A 16,821-nucleotide genomic window follows, 5' to 3' on the forward strand; every position below is an offset into this window, starting at 1 on the left:
TGATCCCCCAGAGAACAGCTGTGCCTTTGGATCAGGTTGAGGAGGATCTCTCATGAGCCTTCTTTTAGTGCCAGCTGGGGAGGAACCAGCTTCCCCAGGTTACCTGGAAGTAGCTGAAAGCACCACAGGAATTTGTAAAGCTTTTTTGGGCAGGAATTTTCCAAACTGCTGAAAATTGGCCACTGACATCTGACATCAGTCCCCTATTAAGCCTCATGTAAATGAAGCCAATAGTGAATAATTTTGATAAACACCATTTATCTGGTGATTGGCAAGGTAAGTTCTGAGCACTTATCTTGGGGTTTAGGAAATAAAATTCTTCCACCCTGTTTGAAATACACCCACAGTGACTGAGCCCCATTTTTCCCACAATCAGTGTACTAAAGTGCCATCAAATGTTATAAAAATAAAATTAGAGTACATTATTTCACAGGATGAGCAAAAGGAATCATCACCATGTGCACACAAAGAAATAAATCAGTTCATATTGGCATCTAACATAAGAGAGATGCACAAGAAACTACTAGCAACTATTAAATGTCCCAAAAGGCCAAAAAAGCACACACACACACTTCCCCCTCTTAGAACATTGCATTGCAGTTACACATGAGCTCCAAGGTCCCAAGTCATTTAGGTCTTTAGGAGATTAAAATAATTCTATAAGCATCCTATTTGTAGCTGGACCAGAAGAAAATATTGGTGTGACACAGTGCAGCACACAGAGATCATGCAAAATGAAAATATAAAAACCCTTTTGGTGACCCCTTTTTCAAGGGACAAAGGTACAGAAAGCATCACTTCAGCCCACTACCAGCACATGGTTGTGTGAGGCACTCCCTACCTAAAAGCTACCAGTGAAGAAATGTGCAACAGGACTGAGGGGTGTCAGGCCACCGCTGCCTTGGACCAGCCCAAAGCAGCCACCGTAGCACCCAAGGCACAGGCTGGTCACCAGCAGCACTAGCAGGACCTTCCCCCACTCCACCTGCTCCCTCCAGCCTCCCAGCTCAGCCCCTCTCCTCTGCTCCCAGCCCCACCAGCTGTCTGGTCAAGGGGGACACTCAAAGATGCAGCAGCAGAGCTGCTATACTAACTGAAACACAATCTTCAGCCTGGAATCGCCTCCTGGGAAGCTTGCAGAGCATCACTACAAGCATTTTGGTGAAGCTGTGTGGTGCTGACTTCAGCCCCGCTCCTGGAAGCGGCAGCGCTGAACACACCCAAGTGCTACAGTCCCTCCCTGGGTGCTGGCAGCATTTGACAGAAGCACTTTGTGACAGCTCAGGTGCCCAGATGTGTGGCACTGTGCTCCCTTCCTCATCCTACATGCTGGCACTCACGCTTGGCTCCTCAGGTGCTGGTGAAGCCTCAGACCTACCCCAGCTAAATAAGGGGTGCAGCAGGCCAGGTGTGGGTCTGCCTCCCTGCAGGAGGGCCAGTGAGCCCACCCCTCCTGCCTGCAGGGACACCAGCCGGGGCACACCGTCAGTCCCACAGTTTCCCCTGAGATCCATCTCCTGGAGCATCCTCACAGTTGATCTCTGCGTACACCCACAGCAATACCAATAAGCCTTGGGGAACAGAGGGAATAGAAAAGCATCAGACAGAAGACACACATGCACACACCCCTCTGTTAAAACCAGGCTGGGGTCAGAGAACTTTTCAATACAACTCTTAGCTCCAAATCTAAGATATTATTTTTTTCTCCTTTTGCACCATCCTTGCAGCCTAAGTCAAGCAGATGTGCCTGTGCTGTGTGCGAGCAAGAGCCCACAGCAGCACCACAAACACTGGGTCCTTGCTGTTGCAGCCTGAGACTTTTGGAAGCCAGCTCCTCAAAATGGTGCAGCCCTGGGACTAACACACACTTACTGGCAGAGCTGTGAAATCCTACAGAAGTGCTACATTTTAATACAGCTGTAATAAAAAGCAGAGTATACAAGAGGCTGTATAATTTCACTCTAACTAGGCACTTTGCTTTAATTGTCAGTTATATTGCATTACATAGAAATTTCAGTGCTGATACCTAGCATAAACCAACCGCATCAATTTAGTAATTTGCCTGATGTATCACTGTATTAGAACTCGTTTAGCACAATTACGCTCATTCCAGCAGCAAATCCAGATGTGCTGCCCAAGTTAAAGTTAAAATATCTTTGTTCTTGTAAACAGCATTGAATTAGGATAGACTTCATAGGGATAGACTTCAAAGACATGTTCTTCTTGTAATTTGGGCCACTTTCCTGCGCACAAACACAGACAAGGGCCAGCATTAGCCACATTAAAGAGTTAAGATGCACTGCAGCACCTGACATCTAAACACAGCCCTGGGTGCTGGTAGCCTGGCTGGCGGCACCCTGCTTCCAGCCTGCCAAAATCCCTCCTGTTGCCCTGCAAAAGCAGGGAACCCAGCATCCGACTCCTCGCCTCGCAGGGTGAAGCGCACGGAGGCCAAAGCACTCTGGTGCAAGTGAGTATCAAGGCGAGTTTAGCTCAAAATCTGCCTTCACAGAGAAGCACCCAGGAAGCAGAAGTGTAACCACTGCCAAAAGCCAGGCTGGTGGGCAGCATGGAGGCAGCCACAGCCCCCACCACTGAGATACTAGTGCTGATCCAGTCACTCACCTCAGCAGCTCATCAGCACCTGCCCCTTTTCAAAGCAGCATGGGATGTGCATGCTCATGAAATCCAGCCCCCTCTCTAACCCCCCTAGATCGATGGGAGTTGCCATGCTGTTTCATCCTACTTAAAAGTTCTCCCCACATGCAACACTGTGCAGTTAAGTCACAGCGCACACAGGGACAATTACATCCTAAAGCAGGGACATCCCTGGTGCCTACTCCTTGATGGCAGCACAGAAGCCTGGCTCAGGCTTGCAAGGGAAAGATAAGGGCAGGAGAAAGCAGACAGCAGCACAGCCAGCTAAAGCAGTCACAGGGACTTTTATATACTTGCTAAGAAGTAAAAGAGAGAAAATGGGTTGGTCTCTGCTAAAAAAAAAAATGGTTTGTTGAGCTCAAAAAGGCTGAAGAAAGTATAAAACAGAACCAGTAACATGATGGGAGGAAACACAGCAAAAGGAGAAACAAAGATGGAATAATCTGAGGACACCCAGAGCTGGCAGGACTATCCCACAGGGAAGGGGTGCTGCCTCTGCCATCCTGTGTCCATACCTGGTCACCTCGGCTCTGGCCCCCCACCACCAGTGGAGCTCCACCCAAAACTCAATTATTTCATACAAAACCCCCAGATTCTGCTCAAGTGGGACAAATCAGGCATGTGCCATCCCCCTCCCCATGCCCTCAGCCAGCCTGGGAACAGACACAGCTCAGCACTTACCAGTTCTTTTTCCCGCAGCCCTGCGAAACCCTAAGCAAAAATTGGAAAATTCACTAACATGATAAAGTATTTCAGAAAATAGAAAGTAATTCTTGCAATTACAGCCCGGGAAACTTTGTCAGTCTTTAGAAAAAATAATAATCAATATGGAGCGAGCAGTCTCCAGGCTGGGAGAGTCACAGGACTACAATCAATACAGCTGCCTGTATCCATAAACAACTACTTGTCCCTATCTGGATGGCTGAGGAGGAGCAGCCCCCTCCCACACCCAGCCCCTCTCCCCACCTGGCAAGGTGCCAGGACTTGCAGTGCTCTAGCTGGAGAAAGAGAGCACAGAAGAGGCAGAAAAGGGATGGAAAGGTTGTGCCTCACTGCCAACCCACAAAGACACCTGGGCTGCACGGTTTTCACTTGGTGTTGTGCTCTCTCTGCTGCTCCTGACGGTGCACACGCTGCTGGGGCTGCTCACCGTGCCTTCCTCTGCCCTGGTCACTTTGCTTGTGACTTCCTAACATGTCTGTGACTAATGGAGACTGCCCAAGCCGAAGCCAGGCTGGGCGGTGAGCCCTCCTGGGAGCTCGCCGGGGCAAGGAGGTAGCACATAGCGGCCACAGGCTGGAAAGGGAGCTGGCAAAAATGCCATTAACTGCCAGGCAAGGGAGGGCACCTTCATAAGCACCAAAACGGACAGAATGAGCCTCTGACCTGCTCCCCTCAAGCACTCTGTGTGGCCTGCTCTGAAGTGAACTACAGATAAATATAACCACCCTGCTGGGAAATTACTCATCCGTGACCTGGAGCTTCCCTCAGACTTTTGTACAAAGTCCTTCTCCTGATCGAAGAGACACGGCAGCATGGTCCTGAGCAGCTCCCCTTCCCAGGGCTTTGTGATCCAAACTGGCCCAGACTTTTGTGAACCAGCAGCGGACGGCTGCCCCGGAGGAGGCAGCGCTCAGATCCCACAGGAATTTGCATCTTCCCCACTCACCAAATAAGCACAGCATCCTCAGGGGGGCACAAGGCTCCCCAGGGCCAGGTGCATGTCCCAGAGGGACACAGTCATCCTCAGTGGCCATGAGCCAAGGGTCCAATGACAGGCACCCACATGCATCAGAGAAGGACATTTCTACTTCCAGCTTCTCTCACCCAGTAATGATCCCATTTCTGCATCAAAACAGAGTCTATTAAAATCTCAGCTTCTTTCCCAAACAATAGATTAAAGTAATCCTCTTACAACAGAGCTGGCCGTGCTTGCTGCAGTCAATGATTGCAAACTTTCACGCCTGGAGTCAAATTTTAACTTTTCATGTCAAAACTCTGAACAGCACCATCGTCAGATAGATGGGGATGTTGGATTTACGCAGCATAAGGCTTTCCATTTAAATTAAGCCAAAAGATTTCCCCCAGGTTATAGCAATTTAATTAAAACAAAGTAAAAACAAACCTTTCAAACTTCCAAAATGCTAGTTGTAAAATTAAAACCTCTAGGACTGCCAAACAGAGTACAGAACCCAAATAACACCCAAGGGAAAACAAATATTTCAACTTATTTCAGTAAAACAAAGAGACTGACAAACCAGATCACATCGTATACTTCACAATATAAACAAAAATATTTAAAGCCCTCATCGGGCAGAACAAAGACAATTACACAGATGGCCAATGCCACCAAAATGAGAAGTCGCATATCGAGACTCCTCACCCGAGATGATCCCCACTGCCCATACAGCTCCAAGTCACCACTTGCCCCGCTCAGATCCTCACCATACAGTTAGTGGTGGAAGACCTCTGATCAAACAGCAGCTCAGGGGACAGACATCAGCTTTTTCAGCCCCTGGGACCTCCGTGATACTTGCAGCCCTGGAAGCTGGTGGGACTAGCTGTGTCCCTGTGGGGCAGCCACATGCTGGGCTCCCTGGAAGTCCCCCGTCTCCCAGTACATCAGGCCAGCCTGCAGGAGCCCTGAGGAGCCTCGGGGCTCCCAGACCGCTCTTCCACATGCTCATAGTATACCCATGCTGCGAACACCTGCTCCAAGCCCAACACTGCAACCACACATAGTGTGACCAAGGTTTCTGCTGCTGAGGAGAAATGGTGAGGAGAGGGAGGGAGATCCCGTCAGCACCCTGCACCCTCTGCCCACATCAGCTCTTCCCAGCCGATGCTCTATTCCTACCTTTACCTTGCTGCTGCCCTGCTACTGGCAGAGGGAAAGAAAACCCTGGGGATGTGCCTGGGCAGGCTGATGGGACAGACATCTCTGTCACACCCTGGGTTCCAGCCACTCACCTGGGAATAGAAAACTCAAGACACCATCAGCAGAAACCATGCCATTAGGACCTGGGATGAGTCAGCTGAGCCCCTGTGGCATGAACGAAAAAACAACCCAGGCCACCCACACTGCCTCAGCACTCAGCGATAGAGCGAGCTGACTCATCCCACAGCCACGCAGCCACTGGACCCGATACGAGGGGGGTGGAGGGAGGTGGCTCGGTCCAGGGGCACAAGCATCCAGACCTTTCCCCAGCGCCCACCAGGCGCTGTGCAATGCAAAGTTGTGACCTGAAGACCTGTGGGGGGAACATCACGCCCTCTCCCATAGGCCTGGGGATAAAACTCAAGGTGCTGCTTTCCCTCCCAAGAGGAGCTCAAGAATGTCTCTTGGGCTACTCCCCTGCTGCAAGGTTATCCCTGGCCCCAGCAGCTCCCCATCTGCAGGATGGGCTGCCCCTGCTTCAGGGGCACAGAAGAGGTATCCCCAGCTGTGAAATCTCATCAAGAAAAGAGGGGGAAAAAGGAAGATTGCATCTTACACACTGCATCTTCTGCTGTCCCCATACTGGATGCCTCCACTTTGGTCCCCAGCTTGCAGGCAGTAGGTCTCTGCACTCTGGACCAAGCCTTTTGTCACATCACGGTAGCAACCATTGTCAGACCCTCAAACTTACTTCAGTCTCCACTTCCAGTGGAAGGAGCAAGTGCCTCTGTGAGGCACTGTAGATGCAGTTTAAAAGCAAAAGTCGGGTGTCCTTTGTGCAGCGTGGCCTCGTGTGGCTCATCTCGACTGGTCCCACAGCAGCTCTGCCCTTGGCTCAGGTCCAGGCAGCATCCCCACAGGACACCTGGGGCAGCAGTTTGGGATGCCTAGCAAACCCTCAGGGTTTCCTTGCATCCGCTGTTGCGGAGCACAAACAAAGCAGGGCCACACAGTGTGGGCAACCAGCAACCACGATGGCCACTGGCCACCCTGTGTCACTCTGCAGCATTCAAGTCACAAGAAGCAACCTGGTACTTTTTCAGTCTAACATCTCCAGGCTCTGCCCCAGCTGGGTGATGTTTCCAACTCAGCTGTGTCTTTCCAGCCACTCATTTTCCAAACAAAGCCCAGTTTTTTCCTTCATTTGTAGTGAAGCATGTGCTCCTCTCTGCTACGGGGGCCATGGCAGGACAGGCACCGCAGTGGCAAGTGGCAATCCCATGCCCTGGGCCTCTTTGCTAACAAGAGATTTGACCACAAAGTGGGACAGGGCTGAAAAGATCATGGGTTAGATTTTCCTTGGTGCTTGTAGCAGGGTGTCCCACCAGCTGCTGCTGTGAAAGGTCTCCCTACCCAGCTGGGCTGGTCTCATCGATGCTACACACAGCCCATGGGGCAACCATGCAGGAATGCCACTGAGCAAGGCGTCCTCCTGGTCCCTACTCCAGCAGGTTAAAGCAGGAATGATGTACCAGGGAAGGATCTTCTCGTCCTGCAGCCAGTGCAACCCACGCCCTCCCCAGTGCACTGCAAACGCCTTGGCATCTTTTCTGCCACCCCCAGGGATGCAGAGCAGGCACTCCACATATGCTTTCAGGAAGAAGAAAAAAAAAAATCCTTACGTGCATCCAGGAAAAAATATTTTAAAAGGTCACTCTGCATCTAGTGCATGGAGCAGAAAAATTTAAAGCAAGCAGGGAAGGTGGGAAGTACCAGAGGATATCAAATGGGCCACGTTTTAACTGCACACATCTGCTGGCAGGTCAATATTGGCCAAGATGCATGGAGATGTGAGCTGTGATCAGAGCAGCCAGACCTGTGAAAGACTCATGGATGAATGCACTTGTAACAGCACAAGAAGCCCCACAGGGCTCAGGAATAAGATTAACCGATAATAGGGCAGCTCTGGCAATTTAAGCAGCTTTCACATCACAGTCACTTCATCAGCCCAGAGAACTGGAGTGTTGATGTCTGTACCAAACATCACTGGTGGGGCTGATCTGCCGCATTGGATACCACTGCTTCTGAGGTTTGGTCACAGCCCAAATCTCTCTGAATCCCCTCAAGAAGTGAGCAGTGAGTTCTGCCCTGGAGCAGAGTCAAGGACAGGGGTTTTCTGGCCCCAGACTGGGTTCTGGCATCCCAAGAGCCCAGCCACATGAACACACAGAGATGTTGAGAACTAAAACATTTTCAAGGCACCAAGATGCAAATAAAGGTAAATAACAGGAAAATTAAAAAAAAAAATCCGAAGATGTAAACCATCATATTCATCAACAGAGAGTCCTCATGCAGAACTACAGCTACAGGAGCTAAGCTGTGCAAGTCCAGGCTCAATATGCCTTCTTCAAACCCCCCAAGCCCGAAAACATTCTAGCCATCCTCAACCACCTCCTCTCAGGTAAGCTGCATCCGGTGGCTGGACTCGGCCCGATTTGCAGATGTGTCTTTGTTATCTGCCTACTATTTGCAGAGGAACAGAAGGGGAGATTATACCCTATTAAGGTACACCCCAGGCACTGGCTTCAAGTCTTTGATTTACTCTTTTACAGGTCACTGTCTCTGTAAATGTATATCAAAGGCAATTGCCAGCACAGTCAACAGCTGTACTGGTGGTTGAGCATGAAAAATGAATGAGGCTTTCCTCCCAAATTACTCCCACCTTGCAGAGAAGGCTTCAAGGACAGAAAACAGGGGAGAGGATGGAAGAAAAGGTCAGAGCAAGCAAGGGCATGTGGCAGAACACAACATAAAAGCAAATTCTCAGAAGTAGGATGGGGCAGTGTGAGCTGGACCAGCACAGCCCTCTGACTTCCTTGCCCTGGCACACTGGACCCTGCCCAGGGGGCAGCACAGGCAGCATCAGGCTCAGCAACACACCAGCTGATTTTCAAAAGGCCTTTTATTAAAAAAAAAAAATTTAAAAAAAGCTATTCAGAACAACAGTCAGAAACCCTGAAACTCTTAAGAAAATGGAGCAAGCAGGGATTTTAAGGATGGGAAGAAAAGAAATCAAATGCAGAACTGACCTGCTGGAACAGGGTGTTGGTAGCAGTCCTGCAACACCACATTTCAATTCCTATGCAGTTTATTTCACACTGCACAGGCCCCAGCTGATGTGACCCGAGCACAGAGAGCAACCTGCCTTCCCTGACACCCTATGGACATGGCATTACAGCCAAGGACAGGGAGAAAGCAAAGGAGCAACACAACCCTATGCCACCCCAGCTCCCCTCCAAAGGCTCCAACTGCACCAGCTCCAGTTACTCCAAAGGGTAAAGCCTCTGGGGTAGTATTAGAGCTGTATAAGAGATCAATAGCAAACACACAGAGTCTGAGTGTGCTCCCTTAGCAGCTTGCTGGATTAAAGATTTAATGCAATGTGTCCCTCTGGAAGAAATTACACAGGCTATTAAGAAAGATGCACCTCTCATCTGATGAAATCCAGCAATCATTGCAGCAATACGTGCAAACTAAATAGGCTCTGTAGAGCAAAGGGAAAGCTGCAGTTGCTCTCATGAGCCCTTTCTGGATAGAGGAACCAATGGGTAAAGCAGCAGCTCTATTAGCAGTAAAGCAAATGTGCAGACACAGCCATACCGTGCCTGTGGAGAGCGAGACAGTCCCTGCTTCCAAGGAAAGAAGTAAAACAGTGCTTGGCAGCAATCACTCGCTGTTTCCCACTGGCACCCAGGGGTTTGGGAGGCTGCTGAAGCAGGGCAAACAGCCCTGGGCCAGGAGCACCAGGGGACCTTCAACACCTCATAGGGTCTTGCTTTCCAGAGAAGAGCAAAGGGACGCACCCCAGTCGGTCGTGTGTGTGTTCCCCCGAGGTGGCAGCACCTCAGCACTCTGGGAACCCAAAGTATTAGTTAGTGCTTCTCTTGATACACAAGCAAGCATTAACCCCAGGTCCTCACCCAGGGCCAACAGCACTGGAGTGCAGGCTGTCACAGCAACAGGAAAACCATATGCTAAAGCATCTTATTACCTTTGGTGGATAAACATGGTTTAATATAGCATTATTCAGGGTGTAGCAAGTGCCTCTTTCTAAGCAGAAGTATTGTGCTGCAGACAGCAGCACTGGTTACATTAAATTCAGCTCTGACATCCCCTCAGAGTGTTCAGCATCTTCACCACAATGGAGTCTGATCAGTAAAACATCAGACTTGACCAAAGGAAACAGATGCAGGGAAAAGAGTTCACGTACCAGAGCTCACATCAGTATCCACAGAGCCCTTTTGTACAGCAAAACCATCCACCCAGCAAGATGCACCTGGAGACAATTTTCCCAGGGAACCTGAGCCGAGACCCCTGAACTCATTCAGTGTGGACCACAGATGTGGGGAGAGTTCCCAGGTCCTGAGCGTGCCCCACAGCATTAGCCATGAAAGAGCAGCCACCTGCACGCCTGGCACTGCTGTGCTGCTCTCTGGACTCACAGCTGCCAATTCCCACTCCTTTCCAAGGCAATCCATTGGTTTGGGTGCTGTGCCAGGCTCCATGCCACAGAGATCCAGGAACCTTCACAAACACACAGGGCAGGCGGCTGGCACCTCTCTGCAGAGCTCTCCCACCCTCCCCCCAGCAAGCATGTTACCGTGGGGTAACACCCCACTGCAGGGAACTGCTTTGGTGGGGTTTATTTCCCACATGCTGCATGTGCCTTGAAGCGACTTCCTCCAATGCCTTCGCTGCTGGGAAGTTCATTCCACAGTCTCAGCCTTGCTCTGGGAACATGCCATGCAACCAAATGGCACCAGTCCCCGTGGTCAGCCCATGAGCTCCATTCCATAAACATACCCCAGCAGTGGGGCATGTGCATTAAGGTACACACAACTGTGCATTCAATCAGAAAAGTTTGCACGGCAGTTCTGCATGGTGACCTACGACAGAGGTGTTGCACCAACAGGGCCTTGCTTCACAGACTGTCCTTCACATTTTCCCCCTGCTGCCCCACTCCATCTTCCCAGCTGCCCACTGAAGGGTGAAGCTGAACCATCCACATACTCTCCCAACCCTGCCTCACCCCCTTGAAACCTTATGTAGAAGCTCCCACAGGACCCAGTTGAAGGAGGACTTACAGAAGAAAATAAAAGCTAAAATTCATAGCTGCTCTGATCAAAGCAAGGATGCCCACAGATTTCCAAACTCCAACAGTGAGTAAAGTCGGACAAGTAGAAAACAGAGATGTCTGTGGCAGCCTGAGAAGACAACTTAGTTTGAAATGCCAGCTCCTGCAGTCTGTGCAGGAGACACAGGCTGGCTGGTGGCACTGCACTGGAGCCTTTAGGGGACCAGGGTGATAGCAGTTGCTTACTGACATCCCCTGGTTTCCCCACCCAGCACCTGCAAAGCTCACAAAGGGCTGCTGCAGGCAGAGCACTCCTTAGCTCCCGTAGTTTTCCACTATAAGCATCAGCCACGGTTCCAGCAAAAAAACACTTTCCCAAAGCCACAGTGCCTACCCGACAGTGCAGCGTTCTGCCCATGCACCCTGCAAAGGGAGCCAGTTTTGGGAAAACAGCCTGTTTTGGGGGTGAGCTTCAGCAGCTGGGTCACTGCAGCCCAGGGAGCCAGCAGCAGCAGCTGCATGCTTCTGCTCTGTCCACAGTATTTATTAGCTACACTTGTCAGCTTTGAAAGCTGGTGCTTTTTGGCAGCTCCCTTCAGTGAGCACAGACAGATCCCATGGCTCAGCTGGCAAGCAGCTATTTGCAGGTTATTAATGAAATAATTTGCTGTTTACTGCAATGATTCTGCCAAAACACAAGCAAAAAGAAAAAGCATTGTGGTCGCTACCAGCAAACCTGGCAGTTCACAACAGGTCAGGGAAACAAAAGTTTTGGGTATTACCTTCTAACAAGGCAGGTTTACAGGACCCTGACAGTGGCCCAGGCTCCTCCTGTCACAGGTGCAAAGGTGTTCAGGACAAACACTGCCTCCTGCCAAACCCCTTAACACAGAGGGACAGCAGCAAAATGACTCTGTGCAAGCCCTCTCCTGAGGAGCACACATTCACTCCAGGCACTTTATGGCAGAGCTGCAGCCAGTCCAGCCAGGCTGTGAGCTGCACCCCCATCTCCCCACAGCTGCAGCAGAGGGCCAAGCATCCCAGCAAACCCACAGTGATGCAGCTTGGGTCCAAAAGCACTAACTGCACTGGCTGACACAGCCGCGCTGCAGTTGCCAGCCTCTTAACAGTGTTTCCTCCCAAAACACCGCAGGGAAAGCAGAAGAGCACGTAAAGGAAAAACTGCCAAGCTGCTCTTGCTTTGCTGTTAAACAGGGAATCTACTTTCACCAGCACATCAAGAGCCTGTGAGATCAAGAAAATACATCCCTTCATACACTCTCCAGGGCATGTAGCTATTTGCAACCTGAAAAACAGTTGCTGTCACTGCACATCTGAGGAATTATCCTGAGCACAACAGCATGGCTTTAAAGGAATAAGTACTACCCAAACTGCAGCTTGTTGCCCACTTCCTCCAAGGTGGCCCCAGATGAGCCAAACAGCAGGATGCACACCTGCAGGGAGGGCCAGCAGGATCCCCCCCCACAGGGACAGAGGCTGAGGATGCCCTCCAAGCCCCAGTACTACCATCAGATCTCTGCAGATCTACTGCTGACAGCCCTTCTCCAGGGGACTCCAGAGACCCCCGCAGCCAAGGCCCTCTGGTCAAGCCCTGGCCAAGGCAGAGATGCCCACCTCGAATAGGGAGGCTAGCAATGGGGCAGCTGACATTGGGCCTTGGGGACATCAGTCACAAGGATTTCCAGGGAAGAACAGCAGTACAAGCTGAAAACGTGTCACTTGAAGACCAAAAGGTCAGCATTCAGTTTCCTGCTTAAACAGAGTGAAAACAAGCAAAGGACCCGAGCAACACAGAGAAATGCATCATGATGTGCTCCCCAATATGCCACCTGCACAGCAGATGTGACCAGTCCAGGGCAAGTGCTGCAGTAAGGGCTCCCCAGGGAAGGGCCAGCATCCATCCCCTGGCCGGGCACCCCAGGGCATCAGGCACCCAGCTTGCCTGCAGAGTTGGGAGCAGACATCGCCCTCCCTCCCCTTACTCACTGAATAATTAATCCTTCAGAAATTAGTACGTCTTTAACTAAGCCAACTCAGCAAATGCAGTGAGGAATTTCTAGGTCAGAACTACAAGAAGGGCTGGGGGGTGGAAAATATTGGAAATAAAAAAAAGAGCTTTAGGGCTGTCTCCTGTTCATTTCCAAGGGATTAGCACCCTGCTCTGCCTCACCTAGGCAGCCAGGGCCAGCACCTCCAAAGCAAGAGTTTGGATGAGAATCACACCTTGTCATCCTGATGAGGGCTGACACCACAGCTGCCTTCTGACATCACCAAAGAGCAAATTTTTGTGCAAAGCATCTCTCTCCATCTCATACAGTTCATTTTTCAAAGCAGAGAGGAAAGCATCTTATGACAATTATATTTGTTATGTCCCTCTTGCTTCAATGCCTTTGACATCTTAACTGCCATCTTCTGCAGAGGGCTTTTTTTCCCTTCTTCCCAAACCTGTAACCCAGGGATGAAGCAAGCAGGAAAAGCCCCAGAGGCATCATATTTCACAGCACCAGCAAGCAAGACCAGCCCCCAGTGAAGCCCCTAAGCCCACTCCTGCGGCACAGTCTGTCTCCGTGCCCAGAAGCACAAGGGGCAGACAGGTTTCCAGTCTCGGTGTCCTGCCAAGAGACAGCAACAACTGCCACAAGGTGCTGGGAGGCAGATGCTCCCTTTGCCAAAAGCTGTATCTGATGCTTGCACAGCTCTAGGTCTGTCCTTCCCAGGAGACAACCTTTGTGAAAATAAATGAGTAAATAATTTAGGAAAATGGATCTTCCCTGCGATACATATAGGTATTTGGCCACCCAAAAAGACCTGGGACTGTGGAAAGGACACGCACAGAGCTGGGGTGCAAGGATGGTACCAGGGCTCAGGACAGGGTGGGAGGGCTGAGCAGCGCAGGTGAGGGAGCACCAGCAGTGCACCCCACTCCTGCGAGTGCCAAAGCTGGGGGGTGCTGGGTGAGCATGGTGCCGCATTCCCCTCTTATGTCTCCGACCCCATGCACTGTGGGGAACCCACCCACGGTCCCACAGGGACCCCCCCCAGCACCAGCCTGTGTCCTGCTCCCACTGTTCCCTGTGGTGCTGCCCTCCTCTCCTCCCACCCCTATCTGGGAAGCAGGGGGTTGCGTGGGGGATCAGAGAACAGGGTCAGCACTTGCAGTTTCCCACCTTTCGGTTAAAAAGTTCAGCCAGAAATACCACCAGTGTGGGAGGATGGAAGAGGGGGCAGAGGGCTCTAGCAATGGCTGCAGGACCCCCGCAGCCATCCCCATCCAGCCAGGATGTGTAGAAAGGAAATACAGAGGGACCAGGCTCCTGCCAAGAGTCTGGGGTGGAGGGATCCCATAGAAAGCTGTTGTCCCTCTTGCTCACACATGTTAAAACAACCCTGACCACCACTATTACAACCTCTGGGAAACAAGTCCAGCCCCGAGAAGTGTTCACAAGCAGACTCAGAGGGAGGGTGGCAGAAACTGGGCAAGGGAACCAGCCCATGCTGCACCCACTGCTTACTCTGCTGCTTTGTGCGACCTCTTCTTGTGCCAGTCACAAAGACCATGTCCCCTGCAGGCAGCCTGCTCAGAAGCTCTCCCTCACACCACCTTATCTCTTCCTCCAGTTTAATCTGCCCAGCACCCTGCAGTCCACACTTGTGTTCAGAGGACAGACTGCACACAGGTACCACATCCACCACCAAGACCCTGTCCCAGCTCCAGAACCCCCAGCTTGTCCCTTTACTACTTAGAGGTTGTTTTTTCCAATGTCTCCTTCCGCACTTTAAGACAGACATGGACAAATGGAGCCCAGAAGAGGGCATGGAGCTCAGGAGCAGCAGTGCAGATGGTTGGTCCCTCCAGCTGGTGGGCTACAGACTCCCCCAGGGGCTCCATCCCTCTGTCCCATGGCAAAAGCACCAAAGCCTTGCTGGAGCATGGATATCCAGCATCCCTTTCTCTCACCCATGTGGCAAAAAGTGCACATGGCAAAGGCTGAGGTTACTGCACCTCCAACCAACCAGGACCACAGGCCCCTTGGATGAATCCTCCTCCCCGAGAAGGTGGACACCCAGCAGGCAGCTCCCTGTGGCAGCAAGGGACCATCAGGGACAGGCAGGCAGCCGGACTGGACCCAGCACAACCGGTCTGTGCTGTTGGGGCATGGCCTGGCTCCTGGCGTGCTGGGGACCCAGAGCAAGCCCATGGCAGCAGCGAGGCTGGGGCAGGGGGGGGGATGGCAAGCACACCCTGCCTGTCCCCCAGGCGAGGTGGGGGCAGCTACAAACAATCCCAGCATTGAGAGGCTGCTCACCCCAGCCCATCTGTGGCTCCACGAGCCTGTGGCAGACAAAGACAACGTTAGCCGATGGCGAGCCCTGCCAATGCGGGGGAGACAAACCAGCCTTTGTATCTGCAAAGGCAAAGTTAGCTTTGGGGAAAAGACTAGATAGCTCAATGACTGGAGTCTGTGCTTTGGCTGCTTTCCACTTGGAGGTTTCTAACCCACGTGCAGATGACAGCAGCAGTCTCCAAGGCTGTCTTTCTCTTGCCTGCCCCACTCACAAGACAATCTGAGGGTCCCACTGCAGGTCCTACCTCACGCAGGGACCCTCAGCACGCAGCACCAGTCCACAAACCCACTCACAGCAACAGGAAGAATGAGCCAAGAGTGGTTTGACACATTCCAGCTTAAATCCATTTGTCAGCCGCATTTCTTTTGCCCCTAGACCAGCAGAGAGCTGGGGGCTCAAAAGCATTCCCCCCCAGGGATAAGCCAAGCAGGGTCTGCACTTCTGCCCTCTGACCTGGTCCATCCTGTCCTTTCCCAGTGCTTGAACTTCATGTCCAGGCCAGCAATGATTTCCATGTGCAGAAAAAAAAAGCCCCCAAGGACAACAGGCTTTCTCCTGTTTTCTCCCTTCCCCAGCTCCAGGATGAGAGCAGCCCTCCTGCCTGCAGCCCACAGTGCAAACCAGCACATGCGCTGCGTTTACCTCCACACCCCTGTGATCCTGATCCCAAGTGATCTCAGTACAGATCTTAAGGTGAGAAGCATTTAGCAGTGGCCACCGACAGCTTATGCACAGCCAAGACAGCTCAGCCCAGCACATGCTTCCCAGGGGAACCTCCCTGAAAAAGACAAATCCTCCCTCCAAGTTAATGGGAAAACAAGACCAAATATAAAGGGAATCAGAAAGAGTTTTTTTTTTCTTTACGCAGCACTCATTCTGGAAAGCTGACATAATGGACTGAAGTTAAATACAAATATTTATCCACTGCTACAGTGAAAGTATCAGGTTTGACAGTACGTACATACCAGGTTTTCACTACTGGTACAAACCCTGTCATTCACACCTTCCTTAATCACAGCTAGTTCACATTGCATTACACCAATAAAAAATAAAACACTTGCCCAGCACCCCCCACTACCCATGACTGCTGCACCTGTTGTGGTACTGGTAGGTATTTGTTGGACTGTATGAGAACAGGGAAAAGCAGGGGAAGGCTGCAAGCCCTCAGTCATGGCATTTACTGCTTACCCACATGGTGAGGCACAACCTCTCTCTGCAGGCAGAGGTTTATTTTGCAACATGAAAATGTAACAAAGACATCGGCATTGTGCACGCCAAACGCTGATGTTGGAGGGTCAGGCATCAACTCTGCTTCCCCAGACACCAGCACACCTCTTCCTCAGTGAGCGAAAGACAGGGAGCATGGCACAGCCCCGACTCACCCTTCAGCAAGCTCCATCCCTCCCCTCGCCTCAGGGTCCACAGCAGCTCCTCCCAGGCTCCAGGCGGCCGAGAGATCATGCGCTGTGATGCAAACCTCCACGCTCCACCATTGCTAGCCACCCTGTGCCGCTGGAAGGGAGAGAGAGATGAAGACCCTGCCCGTTAGTGAGACGGACAGAGCCCAGTGCATCTTCAGCACATAACCAAGAGCTGAGCAACACCCTCAGCCCTGCAGAGGGGGACTACCACATGCCCAGCATGGTTGCGCTTCCCACCCAAACAGCACCCAGAACCATAGAGACATCAGCCCAACACAGTCCCACCCAGTGCCTTTGGCTCATCTCATCCCTCAGGCCTGAGCAATTACCTCAGTTTAAGGTATCTCAACAGCCACGAGCTT

General features: G+C 51.5%; 1 protein-coding gene across 1 annotated transcript in view; it reads right to left on the reverse strand.

Moving 5' to 3' along the window:
- Positions 1 to 16,541, reverse strand: part of LOC102057076 (ankyrin repeat and fibronectin type-III domain-containing protein 1-like) — a 209,029-nt gene extending 192,488 nt beyond the window's left edge. Inside the window, exon 1 of the mRNA XM_027810164.2 lies at positions 16,421 to 16,541. Within this exon, the coding sequence (XP_027665965.2) occupies positions 16,421 to 16,437 (17 nt within the window). The 5' untranslated portion in view covers positions 16,438 to 16,541. The remainder of the gene's footprint in view (positions 1 to 16,420) is intronic.
- Positions 16,542 to 16,821: the final 280 nt, after the last annotated feature.

This window comes from Falco cherrug, chromosome 4, assembly GCF_023634085.1.
Source record: "Falco cherrug isolate bFalChe1 chromosome 4, bFalChe1.pri, whole genome shotgun sequence".
Taxonomy (NCBI): Eukaryota; Metazoa; Chordata; class Aves; order Falconiformes; family Falconidae; genus Falco; species Falco cherrug.